The sequence below is a fragment of the Nematolebias whitei genome, chromosome 2 (genome assembly GCF_014905685.2).
Source record: "Nematolebias whitei isolate Nwh7 chromosome 2, NemWhi1, whole genome shotgun sequence".
Classification (NCBI taxonomy): Eukaryota; Metazoa; Chordata; class Actinopteri; order Cyprinodontiformes; family Rivulidae; genus Nematolebias; species Nematolebias whitei.
Window position 1 is genome coordinate 15,212,938 of NC_056499.1, and position 23,494 is coordinate 15,236,431.

At 42.4% G+C, this 23,494-nt stretch overlaps 3 protein-coding genes across 3 annotated transcripts in view; 1 reads left to right on the plus strand and 2 right to left on the minus strand.

Annotated features, from left to right (window-relative positions):
• Positions 1 to 4,464: 4,464 nt before the first annotated feature.
• On the minus strand, positions 4,465 to 5,602 carry tlnrd1 (talin rod domain containing 1). Its single transcript, XM_037697317.1, has one exon. The coding sequence runs from the start codon at positions 5,529 to 5,531 to the stop codon at positions 4,473 to 4,475; it is 1,059 nt and encodes a 352-aa protein (XP_037553245.1). The 5' UTR covers positions 5,532 to 5,602; the 3' UTR covers positions 4,465 to 4,472.
• A 1,793-nt stretch (positions 5,603 to 7,395) lies between these two features.
• On the plus strand, positions 7,396 to 11,330 carry mesd (mesoderm development LRP chaperone). Its single transcript, XM_037697326.1, has 3 exons — positions 7,396 to 7,553; positions 9,212 to 9,444; positions 10,790 to 11,330. Exons 1-3 carry the CDS (start codon positions 7,398 to 7,400, stop codon positions 11,049 to 11,051), a joined length of 651 nt encoding a protein of 216 aa, XP_037553254.1. The 5' UTR covers positions 7,396 to 7,397; the 3' UTR covers positions 11,052 to 11,330.
• Positions 11,331 to 14,508: 3,178 nt separating this feature from the next.
• The window catches only part of LOC119425800 (cell migration-inducing and hyaluronan-binding protein-like), a 37,493-nt gene continuing 28,507 nt past the window's right edge, over positions 14,509 to 23,494 (minus strand). Inside the window, exons 24-26 of the mRNA XM_037693351.1 lie at positions 19,147 to 19,304; positions 15,114 to 15,214; positions 14,509 to 14,636 (exon numbers count right to left, since the gene is read on the minus strand). Of these exons, the coding sequence (XP_037549279.1) occupies positions 14,509 to 14,636; positions 15,114 to 15,214; positions 19,147 to 19,304 (387 nt within the window). The remainder of the gene's footprint in view (positions 14,637 to 15,113; positions 15,215 to 19,146; positions 19,305 to 23,494) is intronic.

The following is a 23,494-nucleotide window of genomic DNA, read 5'->3' on the forward strand; positions in this document are numbered from 1 at the left end:
ATAATATTTAGGCACGCACATAAAAGAAAAACAATTAAAATGATCTGATGTCAGTCTACAGCCCAGAGATTGACAGGTGACCCTGTTCAGGTTTTCTGCTCCCTTCTCCTAGATACCTGCCTGAGGTCAGAACCAGGCCCCAGGGCTCTGAACAGGAATAGGCAGCCAAGAATTGTTGATATGCGCTGCTGATTATCCATGTTGCTGATCTCATGCTGCTGATTTATTTCACACTGCTGTGTTCATTCGTACTCATCTGCTCACACAGACTCCTGTTCGTGCTGCTATTTTTCGGCGTATTGTTTTTGTACTATTAGTGCTTAGTGTGTTCTTATTTTTAGTATATTTCTTAGCTCATCTTAGATCTTACTACTGTTTTTCTTTACAATTTATACTTTTTTGGATGTAACTGGGACACTGTGTACACAATTTCGTTCCACCACATGTACCACAGGTGCGAATGACGGTAAAGAGCCTGGATTTGACTTGAAAATGGACAGTTGTCCTCATTGTGGACATGTTGACATATTCCCCCCTCTAGTGTCTAACTTGTGTTACTACATCACAGGGAGTTCTACCCTTGGTTTGCATCTGTGTCGTCTATTTTCACTTGCACATATGTATTTCTACATCCTTAAGATTTTTAATTTCTGCATCCTGATCAGAATTTACTCACACGTCCAGTAAGTTCTATCATATCACTGAACATCTGTTCAATCGTCTGATCAATCTTCAGATCAGTTCAGTTTGTTTATACAGCATCATTTCACAACAAATGATTTCTCAAGTCTTTGTATAACAACATTCACTTACATTCAAAATTCCAGTTAGTAAAAGTAATCAACATCTTCCCCTTCATTACAACCTCCCAGCCTTAGCAGCACACAGACGACAGTGGAAAGAAGCAACTCCCTTTGAACAAGAAGGAACCTCCAGCAGAACCAGGCTCAGGACGAGCAGCGGTCACTGGAAAGAGTCGTAAACAGACACATAACGACTCTGTTCCATTAGATATCTATGACTACTATCAGATGTTTCCACAGCATGTTGGAATATTTGTACCTTAAAGGGTTAATGTTCCAGGCTGCAAAGGGAAGCGGGGCAAGGTGTGTGAGAGGTGTGTGTGGGAGGGAGGGAGGAGGAGAACGGCTGGGCATCAGGGATTTCACCTTCTCCAACCTGCACTGCATGAGTCAAAAAAAAAAACAAAACTGTCATACCATAAGTTATGTATCTGCTCAGGACAAGTTATGGAGAAGTTACTCAGAGGTCAATCTTAGTTTTGTTTTAGTAATGATGAACTTTTCTAAACTCAAGAGTTTTAGACACTGAAAACCAAGAGACTCGTGGACACGACAAACCTATCTGCTCATTGAACCTGTGGTTAAGCGGTTAACGTGGCTCACCACATGAACGATCCACTTGCGGAATCAGAACCTTCCCGTTTGGGGACAGCCGTCTGTCTGTCATTCAATCTGCTGGAGCCATAAATAATGCATTGTTGTGCTCGTTCTTTTCTCATAGGTTTCCTCTTACGTTCAACAGTAATGTGGCCCGCTGCCTGGCTTCCAAAATAAAACACCTACTCAAATGACCTCACACAGCCTCCTGTCTCCAGGGGTTTGGTACCGGACCCTTCAGCAGAGGCAACGTGCAGTCAGAACCACATCTTCCATTATTACAGGCAATTGCACTGGCTGTTGGTCGCTGGTTTTACCTCGAATGTCTCCAAACCTACTGATTGTCTTCATCAGACTCTAGATCTGGTTCTGACAGTGAACAGATGATAGTTCTCTTTCACAGCCCTGTTTGGACCGCTTAAAAAAACTGTGGGTTTACTTTGACTAACTCCAGAATCTTTGAAAGTTTCCTTACAGCATGTTTATAAGAGAATGCTGTGAATAAATGTAAAGGTTCTGGTGCCGTGGTTCTGTTACTTGAATCCCTGCAGGTGCTCGTGACCAGACTGCAGCTTTTTCCCTGAGGAACAGGAAAGGCGTGTTTCCCTCCTGCTGCAGGAAGTGGGCGAAACCTCTGTCTAAAATTAAACTGCAACAATTTTTCCTGTGAAGGAAGTCCTTCCAGATAGCAGCAGCTGTGGGCTTCCTGTTGTGGACCCGCAGCTTGAACCTCAGTTCTGTCAGGACGCCTGAGTACAGCTGGATTTGGACCCAATTGAAACCTCAGCCCTTCATGTCACAGAAAACGTCAGGACTGTGCTGCAGTGGTTTGTTCCTGGAGGAACTGAGGCTCGATTCATTCGTGTCCACAGATATTGAGTTTAGACTGCAGTCCCATTAACCTTCAGGAAAACAAACATCTGATGGTAACCACACACCTGTGCCCCTCGCTCCCTGACAGCACTCTTAATGAGACAGGCAGGCTAAAAACAGAGTAGAAAGTCAGCCTCCGATAATTGCTGAAACCCCTGAAGTGACAGGAAGCTCGGGTCAAAGATAATTCAAGTTGAAAACCTTCTGAGGTTCAAATTAATCAGGAGAGATGAGCTGCGGCTTAATCCAGAGTTAAACCTGAACGTATCTGAGACTCAGTTTTACAAACTTGAACTATTTCAAATTTAAGCTATCTTTCTCGTTAGTTTTTCATACTTTCATGCAAATATTTCCAGTAATGAGGTTGTCTTCCCATAAACCCAGCACTATGACCACTTCCTGTTTGTCTGTGTCTGCTTCCTGTCGTCTCTGCATGAGTGGAGCTACGGAGTGCGCTCTCAGGACATTATTACCTGCAGTGTTCCCTCAATGAGGACTGAACTAGGCAAAAGGGCCTTCTCCTATTCCGCTCCTGTTTCCTGGAATATCTTACAAAAAGATTTGAAGCTCTCGACCTTGACCTCTCTAAGTGTCTTTAAGAATCTGTTGGACTCCTGGCAGGGTCCAATGCAGACATGTTCCTGTTTTTAGTTTTCTACATTTGTCTTGGAATCTAGCTGTTTTTTGTTTTGTTACCTTTTCCTTTTAGCCATCCTATTTGTTAAAAAAAAAAAAATACTGTAGTATGCTTTTTTATAACTTTATTGTTGTTGTCCATTGTTGTCATCTTTCTTTGTTGAAATCAGGTCTCTTGTAAATGAGTCCTCGAGGCTCAATGGGATTTATCTGTATAAATAAAGGTTGACTGATTGATCTCCAGCTGCCCATCTGTCTGCTGGAGGTTTCTTGTTCAGAGACGTTTTCTTCCACTTCAATCAATAAGCTGCTCAGGATGGGAGCTTGTGACGAAGTGAAGACTCAACACAATTTTGCAGCTTCCTTATAACTGGACTTTCAGAATGCGTGTGAATGTTTCTGGACATTTTATTACAGGCCTCACTGATGGAGGAGAGTCTCCTTCTCTGCTGCTGGATCCCTCACCAAACGATTTCCAAGAATTACTACTTGCCATAATACCGAGGGCAGTCCAGGAAGCGGGTCCAGTGGGTCTAGATTATCTGAATCGAGGTGATGCTGCATTCCCACACCTAACAGTTCAAACTCTTCTAAAAAAAAAAAAAACTAAAAAAAACTGAGGTCTTCAGAGATCAGGTACTACATTAGGTGTTACACACAGGAAACAGTCAGATGAACAGGAAATGGTCAGCTAAATGGGAAACAAACAGAAAATGTTCAGAAACAGGCAACTGTAATCAAACAGGAAACAGTCAGATAAACAAGAAACAGTCAGATAAACAGGAAACGGTCAGATGAACAGGAAACAAACAGATAAAACAGGAAACAGTCAGAAATGGGAAACTAAACAGGAAATGTCAGATAAACAGAAAACAGTCAGCTAAACAAGAAACGGAAAGATAAAACAGGAAACAGTCCAATACAGGAAACTAAATAGGAAATGGTCAGATAAACAGGAAACTGTCAAAATAAAATGGGTTTTTGTCCTTTTTATAACGTGTGGATGTTTTAGTGTTCGGAGATGATTTTGTTGTAAAATTAGTGCTTTATGAAGAGAACTGAATTTTAATATTTGTATTTATTTACCAGACTTTGTCTTGTACTTCAGGTATATTTGGTGTAATGCAGAGTTGTGTAACCCCACCAGTCATGTTCAGAAGTCTCTGCACGCGTTGTTTATTGATGCACATCAGTCCAAGAACTCGGATCAGAACCAACTGCTTTAATGGTTGAAATAAATACTTGTTTACATGAAACATCCATTGAGTTTTGGTAAATAGTGTAAAAACCCAACACACACTCTCACAGCAGCTTTAACACTTTAGATTTCACACTCAGTAAAACAAAAGTCGTTTTAATCTCACAGAATGATGAAACACGTCAGGAATCCATCATCACCAGGTCAGAACTGCTGCTGACTCCAGATCAAGACCATGAGGATCAGAGTCCTCGCTTCTGTCGGAGTCCATGTCACATCCAGCATGACACAGAACCCTGCGGAGCTGGTTTCAGACCTGCTGCAGTCCCAACAGTCCTGTTCTGGCTCACTGGAGGCTTCCTGGACTAAGTGACAGATGTGACCGGGGGCAGAGTCCGAGGAGACGAGCGCTCCCTGAGAGCTTGCGTCAGCAGAGTGCAGCCGTCAGAAACCGCACACGCAGAGTTCCTCAGGCGCTCCCGGTACTCGGCCATCTTGGAGCTGCTGTCGGGATGCTGGGCCACGTCTCTGAGACCCTGAGTCAGGAGGACACAGGCAGAGACCACGCTCATCGCTCCTCCTAGCACTGCAGTCTGGACCCCCTTTCCTTCAGCTGAGATACTTGCAGGTCTTCCCAGGAACTGAGGCTCCGTGGCAAAGCCAACCAGGGCACTGACGGCCTGACCCAGAGCAGCGCTGAAGAGGACGCAGCGGGTTCTGGTCAGCTCGCTGGGTTGAGTTTTCACCTCCCTGACACAGGCCAGGAAGGCGGTGCCGCAGGTGCTGATGCTCTTCACGCTCAGCTTGAACTGCTCCTTGGCGAAGCGGTCCCGAGACCCATCGCTGGCCAGCAGCGAGATGTCCGACAGAGTCTTCAGGTTGGTGGAGATGTTCTGGGACAGCTCCAGGAGCAGCTGGGGGGTGAGGTCCGACAGAGGAGAGATCCGGAGGACAGCGCAGTTCTGCTCCACCTCGTGACGGCAGCGAGTCACCTTGTAGCGGTCCACCAGGCCTGGCAGACAGGGCTGAGAGCCGGGGCTCTCCACAGCAGCCAGGTAGGCGGCGTGGGCCGAGCACTCGGTCAGAGACACCACCAGGTCTGCCATCTCTAGCAGGCGGCCCCCCACCTCGGTGAAGCGGCCCATGTTGAGCTGGCTCTGGATGTCGTGGGTCAGGATGGACAGCTCTTTGGTCCGAGCGATGACCGTGTCTCGGCACTGGTCGAAGGTGTCGGCCAGCACCACTCCTTCGGACGTCAAGACCGGCCTGGTCTCGCTGGACAGCAGCAGGAGGTCTGCCACCAGCTGCACCTTGGCTTTACAGGCGTCACAGATGGAGGAGAGTCTCTTTCTCTGCTGCAGACCGCTGCTGACCGGGCTGCTGGATCCCTCACCGGACGACTTCCCAGAACCACTACTCGCCATAATACCGAGGGCGGTCCGGAGAGTGGGTCCAGATTATCTGGATCCAGGTGATGCTGCACACTGCATTCTCACACCTAACAGTTCAAACTCTTCTAAAAAAAAAAAACAATTAAAAAAAAAAACCCTCAAGTCTTCAGAGATCAGGTACTACCTGTACATTAGGTGTTACACACTGGAAACAGATAAACAGGAAACTAAAATAAACAGGAAACGGTCAGATAAACAGGAAACGGATAAACAGGAAACTAAAATAAACAGGAAACAGTCAGATAAACAGGAAACAGATAAACAGGAAACTAAAATAAACAGGAAACAGTCAGATAAACAGGAAACGGTCAGATAAACAGGAAACGGTCAGATAAACAGATAAACAGGAAACTAAAATAAACAACGGTCAGATAAATGTAAACATGAGAACTCGGTTACTGCTCTGCTGTTAACGATCTTATAAATAAAGTTTTTACAATAACATGACATATTAATCCCAGGTCAGACCTGGGTCAGTCTGAATGTAAATGCCCTGAAAAACAGAAACCAGAACCTCGCTGCAGACCAGGGTCTGAGAACTCGCAGAACCACCAGGTTCTAAGAAAAGACAAAGTCCGGAGTTCTAATTGGACCCAACAACTCATGTCCAGGTGGATCAGACAGTTCGATCAGTTTTTTATCAGGAGGTGTCTGAAACTGTGCCGGGGTGTTCTGGTTCCCACAGACTCTGACCTTTGACCCGTTGGACTCATCATGCTCGGAACACCACCCTGGTGGTTCTGGTTCCCCTCCAGCACCATAATTTCAGGAGTTAAATCCACCACGGAGCCTCTTCAGTCCGTTTTTAACCTCTTCCTTCTGAGACTGAGTCCCGGGTTCGGCAGCTGCTTCATGGTCCGGTCTGCAGCTCAGCTCGGGACCGGAGATGGACCGGGATCCCCTCTCTGGTCCATATCAGCCCGGGTTCTTTAAAGAAATCTCCTCTCATGTAGATCCACTGAGAAAGTCGTCCGTTAATCCGGGTCTTCAGCGCCCCGCCGCGCGCTCCGGGTCGTAACTTTGAGGAAGCGGGGAGGGTGTGGTCCGCCGAACGGCTGGACCGGCCAGAACTGCGGGAACACACCGACAGTCCTCCGTTCCCACTCGACTTTTGACCCGTTTCAGGGGCCGGATGAGGTCTCACACGGACCGATCCGGTTTACAGACCCACACAAACTGAACCGATCCGGAACAGAACCACTCTAACGTGCAGGGGACACGCGCTGCCGCTCCGAAATGAGACGCCGCTGTAGCGTCACATGAAGTGTTAGCCTAGCATGCTAACCGGAAGCTGGCGTTTTCAAAATAAAATCGAGCCATCAGCGTGAAAGGTCGAATAAAATTCCTGTTTCTGAGATCTGCAAAGGATCAGAAGAGATCCAAGTTTATAGAGAGGTCAAAGAATCCTTTAAAACAGCAGTTAACTTCCCCTCAAAGACCGGAATGCATCATCATTTAGTCCCTATAGCAGAGAAAGAACTCTTGTTTTATTTTCAAAATAAATAAACGATGTTTGTTAATCTTCTGTTTCGTGCTTTTATTTGTCCATAATATGCAAAATCTTTATAAAATTATATTATTTAGAAGACAATCGGGAGGAAATTAACTTTATTCAAAAGGTCCAGCAAAAACAGTACAATAATAATAATGTTTGTCACAGGTTGGTTAGCGAGAAGACACTCGCAGCCAAAACGGTGCCATAGTACACAAACGTAAAACTGATTTTCAGCTTTATTTTAATTCTTTCACAGGTTTTGGATATCCGGTTGGATTTTACGTCTCTGACGCGTCTCGTGACAGGTTCTTTTTCCAGCCAATCACGGCGCAACATCTGTAAAGATGGCGGCCTCCCTGAGATGGTTGTGTGTTCTGCTGCTCGGCTCATGTTTGATTTGTGTTTTATCGTTGGAGAATGAAGAAAAAACGAAAAAGAAGAAGAAGGACATCAGAGATTACAATGACGCAGATATGGCTCGGCTCCTGGAACAGTGGGAGGTTCGTGAGTCTCTGTATTCAGCAGAAAGAGGCTAACAGCTGCTAGCTTGGCTCATGACAGTGATGTTAAACTGGCTGCAGTTATCCTTACAGTTATTAAGTTCAAGGTTTTTTATTGTCATTCGCTTTACATGAGGTGAAACAAATTATGTCCCAATTACACCAAAAATAGCAAAAATATAAAGTATAAAAATAAATGGTATATAAATATCTATTGATAATAGATGAAAAAATTGTTTTATAACATTGCTTTTATTTTAATTGCATTTTTACTGTAGTTTATTGTTATTGTTGTCTGTACTTTATATGTTCTGTCTGGAACAGGTCTTTTGTAAATGAGTCCTCATGGTTCAATGAGACTAGCCTGTATAAATAAAGATTGAAAAAAAAAAAAGCTAAGATATATGTTAAACAAACGCCAAAAGTTTTTATTAAGATCTACGCTAAACTGTACTAATGTAAAATAATACGGTATAGGCAGGACAGAGTGGATGGAGAAAAGTTTGAGTGATTTGCGACAAAAGGGTGTCGGCAAACATCCAAGGAAAAGTTTACTAGACAGTGGCGACATCAGCTATGTTGTATGGTCTGGAGACATGGACAAAAAGACAGGAAAAGAACTGGAAGTGGTGGAAATGAAGATGTTGAGGTTCTCCTCAGGAGTGACAAGGATGGATTAGATTAGGAATGAGATCAGCAGGGGTACAGAACAGGTTGAACAACTGGGAGATGAAGTTAGAGAGGACACACTGAGATGGTTTGGACATGTCCAGAGGAGGGACAGTGGGTATACTGGTAGAAAGATGTTAGAAATGCATCTGCCAGGAAAAAAGACAAAGAGAAATGCCAAAGTGAAGATGTATGTAAGTAAGAGAGGACATGGATGTAGCTGGAGTGAGGACAGAAGATGCAGAGGACAGAGTGAGATAGAGGAGGACGACTTGCTGTGGAGACTCCTGAAGAGGGAAAAGCCAAAATAAGAAGACGGGAAGAAATAAAGAAGTTGTGGAAATTTTGCCTCTTTTTTATTCTTTTTGTTTAACCTTGAAAAAAACAAAAACTGAGATTGACTTGGAACAAACAACAAATTAGCATAACTTATTTATTGAGCTAATGAAATTCACTGGACGTCCTTAACATTGGCTACTTATATTAATCAGTTAATAACCATAAACCGTATGATTTAGAACTATCAAAAGAACTAGACAGTACTAAACTAGATGGACCAAAAATAAAGTTTTTGGACTAAAGATTAATCGTTGTTAATGTTATGCATCTGCCATGACAGGACATTCAGCATAGTCATATAAAATATTATATTTTAGTGCGATCAACCTTTGACTGAGTGCTCCTAAACATGCGTTTTAAGCTTGTTGAACTAGAGCAACATTTTCATCACCTGTGAACTGCATGAAGAAACGACAGAATCCCTCCAATCAAAGACAAGGTAAAAGAGTAACTTCCCGTCTACATCATTCTAAAAATTCACAAGGGCATAATCCTGAGCTCCAAGGAAAAACGTGAAAATCATCTTCTGTAAAGCTGTAGTCTACAGAGTTTAAGAGTTAGTTGTTGTGGTTCAGTTAAATAAACAACATATTTAGACTGAGCAATGTTAAAGCAGTGCGGCGTCTGAGGTTTCCTGTTTATCTTTTCAGAAGGATGACGACATTGAAGAAGGAGATCTTCCCGAGCACAGACGCTCTCCGCCACCCATCGATTTCTCCAAGGTGGATGCGTCCAAACCAGAAGAGCTTCTGAAGATGTCAAAGAAAGGCCGGACCCTGATGGTGTTTGCTACGGTGTCAGGAGATCCCACGGAGAAGGAGACAGAGGAGATCACAGGACTGTGGCAGGGCAGCCTGTTCAACGCCAACTACGACATTCAGAGGTACCTGAACCTGTTTGTTACCAACTGGAGAGCAAACACCTGAGGCCTCCTGTGTGAACGGTGCTTCACACGCGTGTAGGGATGTATGCAAGGGTTAGGTTCCGGTGACCCCCGCGATAGGTGAAAATCTGCCAAGTATCTGCGTTCAATTAATTTGATTATTTATATATATTTAAGGCTTTATAAACCTTTTCCACTCTCTTATTAACCTTTCCCTGTGATGAATTTAGCGGAGGACCCAAAATTTTAACCAGACGCAGAGTGCAGTCAATAAGCTTTATTTTGAAAAGACTGGTGGGAGTCGGCACACGTCTGTGGAAACGCACTGGAAAGTTTCACAAGGCAAAACGGGAAAACCCAGGTCACAGAAACTTGGCCAGGATGATTGGATCAGTCAGGAGCTTGACGTAATTGCTGGACAGTTACTTGCGCAAGGCTTTCAATAATCTGGCACCGGATAGAGAACGGGAGCGTTTAAATGCCGCACCACCAGGCGAGAAGAATTATGCTGATCACAGCGGAGCAGGTGGGCGTGGTGAACAGACAGGCATGACTTATGACACTCTCACTCATATAAACACTTCATATGTTCTTAAACACTTTGGCGATGAAGATGATGATACAGTACACACAATATAAAAAAAATCACAATACAGTGAAGCTGCAAGACGTGGAACCCAGTTATAGTGAGGGATGACTGTGCAAAGTCCTGAAAGTCACCTGATTGCGCAGAAACATGACTCGGGAGGTTTTTAAACAATGTTTTTTCAAGAGTTTGAACTTTTATGGTTTAAATCAGAAGAAACTGAACCACATTTAACCTCAAACAGCAGAACGTCATCATCGATTGAATGGAAACGTCCCAGAAGCACAACAAGAGATTCTGATTGGTCCACTTGGTGGCGCTGTTGTGATTTTACACCCAGTGAGTGAGAAGTTCTGGTCCGAAGTTCTGCAGACTTCAGTTTTCTGAAAATATTTCATTTTTGCTTTTAGATGATTGTTCAGAAAGATCAGGTGCAGATCCATTTAGTATCTGTAGTATGTTATGAATGTTTCTGTTCAGTGCCCTGAGATGACTTCTGTTGTGACTTGACACTATAAAAATAAACTGAATTGAATTTTAGTATGTAATTTAGTATGTTCTCCTTTAATTGTTTTAATTTTATTTTTTAATTGCATAGCTGTTTGTCTTTTTTATCTTTTTTTTGTATTTTATTCCTTTTGTGCTTTTGAACTTGAGCACTTTGGTCCTCAATGGTTTTTCTTAAAGTGTTTTCTAAATAAAGTTGGATTGGATAGAATAAAACGATTTATAAACGTGCATGTGTGCGTGCTCCTCCAGGTTCGTCGTGGGTTCTAACCGGGTCATCTTCATGCTGCGGGACGGCAGTTTGGCCTGGGAGGTCCGAGACTTCCTGGTGGCTCAGGAGCGTTGTGCAGATGTGACGGTGGAGGGCCAGGTGTTTCCAGGGAGGGCTGCCGGCAACGACGGAACCAAATCCAAACAGCAAAGCAACGGAACCAAGAAAAAGGCCAAGAAGGTGGAGAACAAGAAGCCCGACCTGCAGGGTAACAGCGCCTCTCCTCTGAAGCAGGAGCTGTGAGAGACTGCAGGAGGTTCTGGACGTGTTCTGATGGACTTACACATCCCGTTTCTTCCAGCCAATAAGTGAGGCTCTGTAGGATCACATGGACATTCATCAGTGGTTCTGCTGAACCCAAGCAGTTATTGATTGTTGAAATAATCAGTGTTTCATAGCACATTATTATTATTTACTAAGATCTTGTTCTCAGGCCCTGTTGGTCCCGAGGAAACAGCTTCATCTGATCCAGACTTTCTGCTGCGGGTTCTTTGATTGTCTGTTAAATTGTTTTTCACGGAAAGCGAAAATAAAAGTTTTTTTTATTCCTGGAGTTTAAATTGTGTGACCCTGCAGCGTTCTAACACTAAGGACTAAGGGACCCGGTTTCCTGTAGATCTGGTTCCAGTTGGGTCACAATAGACAGGATTAGTAAAAATATTTGCAGCTGTAAATTCTGAGCGGCTGATGTCTGAATGTCAGAAGCAAACACAATCAAAAAATTAGTTGTCTTTTTTTATGCAACTCAACTGGAAAACAAAGTTGACGGCTGTAAGAAAATCTTACAGAACCACATTTCCTGTTGAATTCAACCGTTTTATACAAATAACCCTGTCTCATGACTGGTAAATAAATAGTAAACAATTACCGTAGTATAAGGTAAAGTACTACTGCATACATATAGACTATCTCAAAAACTTACTGTTACTATGAGGTATACTACCTTAACTTACACTACTGTAAAGTAATTTTAAAATTGTATTAACATGTAAACAAACAAACTGGACTGCTGTAAAAAGTAAAACTACAGTGAAATTGTGCTAAAGTTGGTCAAAGACCACGAGGAGGGAAACATGTCAGTAGATGGAGGGAGAAGAAAGTCAAGAATGTAGGATTGAAGGTTGCAACTCTTAAATGTGGGGACAATGACAGGCAAAGGTAGAGAGCTGGCTGGCATGATGCAGAGAAGGAAGGTAGATAGTTTTGTGTCCAAGAGACCAAGTGGAAGGGCAGCAAGGCTCACAGCATTGGAGCAGGGTTCAAACTGTTTTACCATGGTGTGGATAGAAAGAGAAATCGAGTAGGGGTGGTCCTGAAGGAGGAGTTGGCAAATAATGTAGTAGAGGTGAAATGAGTGTCAGGGTGATGTGTCTGAAGGTAGAAGATCTGATGCTAAATGTCAGTGGTTATGCTCCACAGGTTGGATGTGATGTGGAGAAGAAAGATACATTTTGGAAGGATCTGGATGAAGTGATAGAGAGTATTCCTAAGGAGGAGGGAGAATGGTTATCAGAGCAGACCTGAATGGGCACGTTGGTGAAGGAAACAGAGGGGATGAGGAAGTGATGGGTAGGTTTGGTGTCAAGGAAAGAAACCAGGAAGGACAAAATGGTGGGTTTTGCCAAGAGAATGGAAATGGCTGTAATCAACACTTATTTCGAAAAGAGGGAGGAACATAGAGCAACCTATAAGAGAGGACTCGGGTGGAACAGTGAGGTTACAAGAAGCAGAAGTCACAAAGGTGCAGGACTTCAAGAATTTGGGGTCCACTGTCCAGGAAAATGGGTAATGTAGTAAAAAGGTAAAGAAGCGAGTCCAGGCAGGATGGAGTGGATGGAGAAAAGTTTCAGGAGTGATTTGTGACAAAAGGGTGTCGGCAAAGGTCAAAGGAAAAGTTTACAAGACAGTGGTGAGTGGTGTTGTATAGTTTAAAGACAGAAACATGGACAAAACGACAGAAGAAAGAACTGGAAGTATCAGAAATGAAGATGCTGAGGTTCTTAAGAGTGACAAGGATGGAGAAGATTAGGAATGAGATCATCAGAGGTGCAGCACAGGTACAACTGGGCGATAAAGTTAGAGACCATATAGAGATGGTTTGGACATGTCCAGAGGAGGGACAGTGGGTATATTGGTAGAAGGATGGTAGAAATGCAGCTGCCAGGAAAAAGATAAAGAGGAGATATATGGATGAAGTTTTTCGAGTTGAAAAAGCAGAAATAAGCCTCTGTTTTTTAATCTTGGACTCAAATCAGGGTCGTACGGCTCACTGGTCACAAACAGGTCAATGAGCATTTGCTGTTTCTGTCACAGCTCATGTAGCATAATACAGTGTTATTTAAATGAACAGGTAACGATGCATAAGATTTTACCAGTAGATATTTTATTGTTTTGCATTTAAAAGACGTTCAAACATTTATCATATATTTGTTTATACAAAACTCCTTTCATCACTTTACAAACAGCAGTGAAATCTACAACCTGTCTATCATTCGTCAAACATATGAAGATCTAAAGAATGGAGATAAAATTACATCAAAAACATAACGGCCCAAAGCAAAACCTCTGTTTTACATAATATGTACAGAAAATTAAGAAATTACATCTAAACTTTAGAAAAACATACAACACCTTTGAGGAGAAAAAAGCAACTATTTCAGCAAAAAGATTTGTTTACTAATCAGAAAATTCATCAGTCCAATTTGTAGGACTTTGTTCCTGGTTAGGGAGTTAGGGTCATAGGCGGGGTCAGTTTAACAGGGAGGCGGGGTCAGTTTAACAGGGAGGCGGGGTTACAGGCAAGTAGGTATTGAAGGTCAGATGGAGGTGGGGTCAGGGTCATATGGACGGGCGGTCACATGGAAGCAGGGCCGATGTCACATGGAGGCGGGGTCATAGGGAGGCGGGGTCAGGGTCATATAAAAACAGAAACAGCAGCCCTCTACAACTAGAACAAAACAAAGTCGAGAAAAGGGAGATTCTAATTTACAAATATAAATCTGGTTGGGCAAAAACGTAAACTTTTTCAAATTTTCTCAACTTTACAAGAAAACCACACAGTTTTGTTTGTAGACATTTAGTAAATACTGTAGTTGTTTATTTTTGAAATAATATAAATCAAACATAATAATATAACTCACCACACCGGACACAGATTAATTTGCTTTTTATACAATAAGCCTGTTCTCTAACAAACACAGGAATTAATTTTATTTTTATACAACTTTTAAAATAATCTGATATGCAGTATTTCCACATTTTCTATCTTATAAAGGCCATAAATACAAATAATAATTTAGAGGCCAGGATTAAAGAAGTGAAACGAAAGTGCAATGGTTGGAGTGGCTTTGGGAAACTGAACAGGAAATACTTTTATTAATAAACCTTTTTCTGTTTCCTTTTTGTTTGTTTTCAGTTTTCATCTTCATGCAGCTTCAGACAAACATCAATGTTTCACATCGAACCTGAGTCACATGATTCTTTATGTTCAGCAGAAATAAATTTATCAAAGATAAGATTGATCTAACAGAATATGTTAGTTGTACTTGTAAAACTTATAGTCTATGAAATATTTGCAATGAATCTTAAAAACATCAAACAAAGTGCATTTCTTATTCATCTGATAAGAAAACTGTCTTCAGTTCTGGGTCAGGTCCATGTTTTAAAAACAGTCTATGACCTCTGACCTTTGGTCTGCTGTTTACAGCTTCATCTTGTGCAGCACAGGAACACTCAGAACCTGATGGATCTTTGCCTGCTCAGTGCCAATTTCCAGTTTGACCCAGTCTGGTTGAAACGAGCCTTTAAAGCCCACAAACACCATCTTTTCTGTAAAAAAACACAAGGTCACATTCAGGAGTCACATTTTTATGCAGCAATGCTAACATTGTTGTAGCTTAAAAAATTTTTTTTTTTTACCTATAAGTTACTGAAAATGATTGTGAGTTAAATTCTAGCAGACGTTTTGATCTGAGCCAAAATGAACCTGCCTGCAGGTAAGAACATTTTCATCTTTGTCACATCCAGCTCCTCTTCTTGTCCGTTATTAGAGACACACTGTGTCCAAGCCAAACATTACACAGCTCTAAACTCTCCTGGAAACCTTCCTTTTCTTTCACAACTCCACCCTACACACACACACACACACCATCCACTCCACTCTGTGGAGCATAAGTCAACCTCTCCAGGCTCTCTTCCTCCTACTCACTACAGGTCACAAATCATCTGCATACCATTTGTTTTATTGATAAAATGGCCATATTGCGAGCATATTAATAAAAGTATTTTAGGAGAAATAATAAATACCTTTTAATTTGGTGCTTTTGCTTGCACCAAGTTTCTCCAGAACTTTGGTCCAGGATCCCCTGGGAACCATACGGCCTTTAGTTGTCATGAGGACAATGGACCTGGTGGAGACACAAAAGTCTTTCTGTTGGTTAAATGCTGTTGGCATGTGTCCTTAAACTTCACATTCTGTCCAATTACTGGAACAGAGGACTCTGTTTTGGTTCTGAACATGATTCAAAACAAACAGAAAAGTTGGAGGTTAATTTTTGTTATTTTATTCAGTTCCTTTGAGAACATTCAAGTCCTCTGAAACAGAAACATCCTTATATGAAGAACATTAGCTTTGTTTGATTAGATACATAAGGCAAACTTCTAAATAATTCAATTCATTTCTATAGCTCCAAATTTCAACAAAAGTCATCTCAGGGCACACTGCACAAAAACATTCACAAATTATAAAAGCCAGTTGGTAAAAGTTAACTGTCTAAGGAAGCCACAGATTAATCTTCATTCCTCAGAGTCTCCCACCCTGAGCAAGCACAAAGGCAACAGTGGAAAGGAAAAACTCCCTTTTAACAAGAAACAACCTCCAGTAGAACCAGGCTCAGGAAAAGCAGCCATCTGCTTCGAACAGCTCGTGTTTGAGAGAACAGGAAAAGAGAAACAAACAAACACGTAATGACAGGTCCAGGTGTAGTTTCTATAGGAGGACATACAAAAAACATGTTAAGATAGAAATAATTACAAATACAATACACAAATACACATTTTTCAGTCTTTCACCCTCCTCAGATGGCATTAATCTGTCCTCCAGCTCTAATGTTAAAAATCTTGGTGTAATTTTTGATCAGGACATGTCTTTTATCACCCACATTAAAAATGTTACCAGAACCACCTTCTTCCACCTGCGCAATATCACTAAAATTAGAAACATCTCATCTAAAAATGATGCAGAAAAACTGGTTCATGTATTTGTCATGTATAGACTGGACTATTGCAATGGTTTGTTATCTGGGTGTCCAAATACGTCTTTAAAAAGTCTTCAGTTTGTCCAAAATGCTGCTGCCAGATTCTTAACTGGAGTTAGTGGGAGAGATCATATCACTCCAGTTTTAGTTTCTCTCCATTGGCTCCCTGCCAAATCCAGAATAGAATTCAAAATCTTACTTCTAACCTACAAAGCTCTCAACAACCTAACCCCATCTTATTTTACAGATCTTACTGTTCCATATTTTCCTAACAGAGCACTTCGCTCTCAGACTGCAGACTTACTTGCGATTCCTAGAGTTTCCAAAGGCAGAATGGGAGGAAGATCTTTCAATTTTCAGGCTCCTCTCTTGTCGAACCAACTTCCAGTTTCTGTCCATGAGGCTGACACATTGTCCAGTTTTAAGACTGGGCTTAAGACTTTCCTTTTTGATAAATCCTATAGTTAGGGTTGGCTTGTTATGCTGATATAGGCTTAAACTACTAGAGGACAAATTGACCTCATTTCCTTAAAGTAATTGTTAAAATTGAATAGTTTTCATTTGATATTAATTATATCTTAACTTGTGATTCTTGACCTGCCATTGTGTATCTGTTCCTCCTTCCTGTTCCTCTCAAACCCAGCTGGTCAAAGCAGATGGCCACTTGTCCTGAGCCTGGTTCTGCTAAAGGGTGCTTCATCATGAGAGTTTTTCCTTTCCACTGTCGCCTTCATGCTTGCTCAAGATGAGAGTCTGTGATGACATTTAATTCAAAGCATGAATGTTTCTGTTCAGTGCCCTGAGATGACTTCTGTTGTGACTTGGCACTATACAAATAAACTGAATTGAATTAAATTGAATTATATTGAACTGAATTGTACGTATTGGTTCATTAGAGACAAATTAAGCAGATCCAAAATGTGGATATTAGGGGACGTACCTCTTTAAACAGTCTGGTTTGGATGGGATCTAGCAGACATGTGGATGGTTTGGATGAAGTTATTATTTTTGACAGTTCAGAGAGTTCAACAGGACAAAAACTGTCCAAACACAAATCAGGTTCTAGTGAAATTTCTAAAGCTGCCTCATCTGATAGGGAATCAGAGGCAATAAAAGGAAGGATGGTGTGAATTTTCTTTCTAACTGAAATACATTTATTTATAAAGAATCTCAAGAAGTCATCACTGCTTTTAGCTGTAGGGATACATGGTTCCACAGAGACAGGAGTTGTTCTTCTAAGCAGCCTTCACCACCCTGTGCAAATGTTTTCTATGCTGCAGAGCAGATGCCACGCTATACAAGGATGCAGGAGCACAGGATGCTCTTGTATGCTTGTAGAAGGAAGTCAGGACTGGGCTCCACAGCCTTACACACCTCAGCCATAAGTAAAGGCACTGGTGAGCCTTGTGGATCAGGCTGGAGGTGTTGTTGCTCCTGGTGAGTTTATTAGATTAATCCCTTGGTACCTGATGGAGAGTGCTTCCATCTGATGTGCAGGGATGGTGGTGGTTTCTGCCCTTTATAAATTACATAATCATCTCCATCTTCTTTACGTTGAAGCAGAGGTTGTTATTGCTACACCAACGGTCCAAGTGTTCCACCTCCTGCCTGTTGCCGGACTGATCGTTGTTGGTCATCCATCCAGCCACAGCTGTGTCATGTGCAAATTTCACAAAGAGACGATGGCATATCATTGGGGATGGACAGTGAATTTGATGGTGTATTTGATGTGGACCATAATCAGTCTTTTAAAGCACTTCATGGCTACCTGTGAGAGGGCTACCAGCTGATAGTCATTCATGCTTGGGAATGTGGAGGTTTTGGGTAAGAGGATAATGGTAGTGTTCTTCAAGCATGCAGAGACAGCTGCTTGTGTGAGGGACGTGTTCAGTATGTCCTGAGAACAGGGCCGGCTCATTTATGAGTTGACCCTCTTGAGGAACTTGCTCATTTTAGCTGGGGTCATGCTGAGGGGCTCTTCCTTTGGTCTTTTGGTGGCGAAGGAGTGTGGCGCTTGGAGACATGATGAGGCCCTTGAAGTGGCTGTAGAACTTGTTGAGTATGTCAGGCAGAGAGGGGTTGTTGGGACACTGCACTGCTGATGTTGTAGTCAGTGATGCACCTGATGCCCCACCTGGGATGTCAAGTGTCCCTGGATTTTCTTAGCATATGTAGTTTTGGACAATTTTCCTCCTGCAATCAGCTCTGTTCTCACACCCCTAAAATACTGTGCATCACTTTTGGTTTTCAGCAGTGACTTGACCTTCGCATTCATCCAGGATTTTTGGTTTGTGTAGCTCATTAGTCTTAGGCAAGAGTGACATCCTCAACACACTTCTCTGTGTAGTCCAGGACAGCAGATTTAAAGTCCTGAAGGTCCACCTTGTCCTCACAGACAGCTGCCCTTCTGAAGACCTGCCTGTCTGTGCACTCAAAGCAGTCCTGCAGCATGGGGACAGCATCAGTGGGCCACACAGTGAACGTCTTATGTTCTGGTTTGGTTTCAGGAGGGGGAGGTATGCAGGGGAGGGGGAGGTCTGCTGGGGCCAGCATGGAGGCGATGTGGTTGGAGAGGCACGGGTGGGGGAGGGGTACAGATTTATATGCATATCCTCTTGGTGTAAGCATGGTGTTTTCCTAAGTCAGAGCTGTGACGTACTGATATAACTTGGGCAGGATGCTTCAGTGTTTCCCCTACCATTATCCAAGGAGGACACCGTGCCCCGCCTATAAAATTCCCTGGGTGGAAACTGGGTGGAGTCTGTACGTTCTCTTGGTGCGTGTGTGGGTTTTCTCCGGGTACTCCGGTTTCCTCCCACAGACCAAAAACATGCATGTTAGACTGATTGGTAACTCTAAATTGTCTCTAGGTGTGAATGGGAATGGTTGTTTGTCTCTGTCCCTGCGATGGACTGGAGACCTGTCCAGGGTGTCCCCCGCCTCTCGCACAGTGACTGCTGGATATGGGCACCGGTGAACCCCCATGACATTCAAAGGAAGAAGCGAGCAAAGATGGATGGATGGAATCTTACAGTATCCAACAGCATGCAAGAGTCTAAAGGAGCAGAGGATCGACTTCTTACCTGTCTTTTAGTCCATGGACATAATTCTGGATCTGTGCAGGGACACCCTGTAAGACGGAGCTTCTGAAACTTTTGGTCTCCACAATGTTTCCATGTTGTCCATCAATTACTGTCAACTGCACACCATCTTCTGCTTGGAGCAACTTCCTACCGTTCACCTGTAACAACAGATATACTCAGTGACCCACCTCTGATGTTCCTCAGACGGTGAAACGTGTCAGAAATAACAAGCTCAGTTTACACATTAATACAGAAAGTTGGAGGGGGGGGGGGGGGGGTTGTTAAATTCTGACACAAACTAACTAGAATCTAGTTTTACTGTGAAATGTTGAACAACACTGCCACCCTGGTTTATGCACAAAGAAGGATTTGAACTTATTTTTGATTTTTTTTTCTCCAGCCTTTTCACCTAAAGACGTTGTAAAAACCATTCCATTGTATCAGTTTCCCACACCTGTTAGTGGTAATAATGGTAATAATATGAATGTATTTATCTTGTGTTGTGCTTGAGGACACACATGCTGAATTAGCCGAATTATGTTAGAAATTTAACTGATTTTGGGGTGAAATAAAGCTCAAAGCTACAAAAAAAAGTGAGTTCGGACTTGGTCAATGGTGAGACAGAAGTCTAGAACGGCTGTACCAGTGATTCACAGGGACTCACTTACAATTAGTCAAAAGACTGCTCAGGAATTTAACAGGAGATTAAAAAGAACTTGCACAGACTTTGGGATTAGGCTGCAGTGCATTGTCTGGGTGTGAGCAGCGCTGGAGAAAAAAAAAAAGGACCCGGAGATCATGAGCATCCAGTAGAGTTTTACGGCCTTGACCCTTACGCACAGCGATTGTTCCAGATTCTCTGAATCGTTTGATGATGATATGCACGGTTGATGATGATAACTTAAAAGTCTTTGCTATTTTACGCTGGGTAACACCATTCTGGTATTGCTGCACTATCTTTCTGCGCAACAATGGTGGAATTGGTGATCCTCTTACCATCTTGGCTTCTGAGAGACACCGACACTCTGAGAAGCTCTTTTTATACCCAATCATGTTGTCAATTGACCTAATTAGTGTTCATTGGTTTTCCAGCTGTTTGTTATATGCTCAATTTCCTTTTTCCAGCCACTTTTTGCTACTTGTCCCAACTTTTTTGGGATTTGTTGACACTGTGAAATTTTGAATCAACATATTTTTCCTTTAAAATGTGACATTTAATCAGATTAAACTTTTGATCTGCCATCTATGTTATATTACGAATAAAATATTGACATTTGCAATCTCCACATCATTGCATTCAGTTTTTATTCACAATTTGTTTAGTGTCCCAACTTTTTTGGAATCCGGTTTGTAGTCTTATGACTGAACTTGATGGCACGAATAAAATGGACACACCAGCTACAATGAGAATCATAATGTCCAAACTACCATAAGAGAAAGATGGAGGATTGCTGCACATGAAGGAGCTAAAACAAACGCAGAGCAATGTACAGTGATTGATGCTTTCCTTGAACATGAAGCCAAAATACTTGGTCACCCTGTTTTTGGTGATTTTCAGGATTTACCTGTGGAGGCTAGTTCAAAGAATATTACTAAGATCCAGCACAGGGGAAGGGAGTTTGTTTTGCATCCTGATGCATGTTCAATAATCCAGGTAAATAAATCCAATCAGGTTGAGTCAGGTTAACTGGATTCTTCTTTGGTGAAACTTTGTTGAAATCTGCTGAAAGCAAGGAAGAAACCCAAACAAGACTCCAGCCAGCCATCAGGTGAAAAGGAGGACCCCAGACCAGTGGTCATTCCTTATGTTGAGGGAGTTTCTGAGAGACTGAGATGTTTATTATCTAAACATGACAGCCCAGTGGCTTTCAAACTCCAGAATACATTACGGCAAAGAGTGGTTCATCCCAAAGATCCAGTCCCCCGGCACAAACAGAGTAATATTGTGTATGCTGTTCAGTGTCAGGACGGTGATCAGTCTTACAGGTCCTTATCAAAAAATTAGCATATTGTGATAAAGGTCATTATTTTCCATAATGTAATGATAAAAATGAAACTTTCATATATTTCAGATTTGTTGCACACCAACTGAAATATTTCAGGTCTTTAATTGTTTTAATACTGATGATTATGGCACACAGCTCATGAAAACCCAAAATGCCTGTCCCAAAAAATTAGCATATCATGAAAAGGTTCTCTAAACAAGCTATTAACCTAACCATCTGAATCAACGACGTAACTCTAAACACCTGCAAAAGATTCCTGAGACTTTTAAAAACTCCCAGCCTTGTTCATTGCTCAAAACCGCAATCATGGGTAAGACTGCCGACCTGACTGCTGTCCAGAAGGCCATCATTGACACCCTCAAGCAAGAGGGTAAGACACAGAAAGAAATTGCTGAACAATAGGCTGTTCCCAGAGTGCTGTATCAAGGCACCTCAGTAGGAAGTCTGTGGGAAGGGGAAAGTGTGGCAGAAAACGCTGCACAACGAGAAGAGGTGACCGGACCCTGAGGAGGATTGTGGAGAAGGGCCGATTCCAGACCTTGGGGGACCTGCGGAAGCAGTGGACTGAGTCTGGAGTAGAAACATCCAGAGCCACCGTGCACAGGCGTGTGCAGGAAATGGGCTACAGGTGCCGCATTCCCCAGGTCAAGCCACTTTTGAACTAGAAACAGCGGCAGAAGCGCCTGACCTGGGCTACAGAGAAGCAGCACTGGACTGTTGCTCAGTGGTCCAAAGTACTTTTTTCGGATGAAAGCAAATTTTGCATGTCATTCGGAAATCAAGGTGTCAGAGTCTGGAGGAAGACTGGGGAGAAGGAAATGCCAAAATGCCAGAAGTCCAGTGTGAAGCACCCACAGTCAGTGATGGTCTGGGGTGCCATGTCAGCTGCTGGTGTTGGTCCACTGTGTTTTATCAAGGGCAGGGTCAATGCAGCTAGCTATCAGGAGATTTTGGAGCACTTCATGCTTCCATCTGCTGAAAAGCTTTATGGAGATGACGATTTCATTTTTCAGCACGACTTGGCACCTGCTCACAGTGCCAAAACCACTGGTAAATGGTTTACTGACCATGGTATTACTGTGCTCAATTGGCCTGCCAACTCTCTGACCTGAACCCCATAGAGAACCTGTGGGATATTGTGAAGAGAAAGTTGAGAGACGCAAGACCCAACACTCTGGATGAGCTTAAGGCCGCTATCGAAGCATCCTGGGCCTCCATAACACCTCAGCAGTGCCACAGGCTGATTGCCTCCATGCCACGCCGCATTGAAGCAGTCATTCATGCAAAAGGATTCCTGACCAAGTATTGAGTGCATAACTGAACATGATTATTTGAAGGTTGGCGTTTTTTGTATTAAAAACACTTGTCTTTCATTGGTGGGATGAAATATGCTAATTTTTTGGGACAGGCATTTTGGGTTTTCATGAGCTGTATGCCATAATCATCAGTATTAAAACAATTAAAGACCTGAAATATTTCAGTTGGTGTGCAATGAATCTGAAATATATGAAAGTTTCATTTTTATCATTACATTATGGAAAATAATGACCTTTATCACAATATGCTAATTTTTTGAGAAGGACCTGTACTTGTAAACAATACAGCGGAAGAGCAAGTGAACAAGAAATGGACGACTTTCCAGTTGAAAGAATATTGCCTGATCTCTCAGCTTTTTCAAAGTCCTGACACAGACGCATGTATTAATGACCTGAGACGATTCGTGAGCAGACAAAGTCAAGTCACTCAGATTCGTTCTGATAATGCCACTAATGTTGTTGGTGCAAAAAGAAAGCAACTAAGAGGCTTGCTTGTGGATTCAACAGCTCCTCATGGTTCATGGATGCTTGGTGGAGTCCTGGAAACATTTTCTGATAGGAACAGTCCATCTTAAAACAAAGGGCAACAAAATACAATGATCTGTGACTCAATGGTGCTGATGGAAACCAGTTTCAGAATCAGTTCTGTTTGAATTGTTTTTTGTTTTGAACAACTGGGGACCAAAAAGGATATTTTAACATTTAAAACTCAACAGTGTGAAAAATTGTGACCTGTCACCAGTGCTGTAATGTAACAAAGTAGAAATATTTTGTTACTGTACTAGAACTGACATATTTTTACTTTACTTCGTTATTTACATTTCAAGCGACTTTCACTTTTTCTTCAATACATTTCCCTTAACCATCATAGTTACTAGTTACAATTTAAAATTAGAAGAAATCTGATTGGGCAGTTTGTTCTCCCAGTCTGTGACTTCATGCGGCCCCTTCTCTCTCCCTCACTGACACTCTCAATCACAAACCTAGTCCCTTCCCCGATGCTTGTGTGAAAACTGCAGCTCCCGC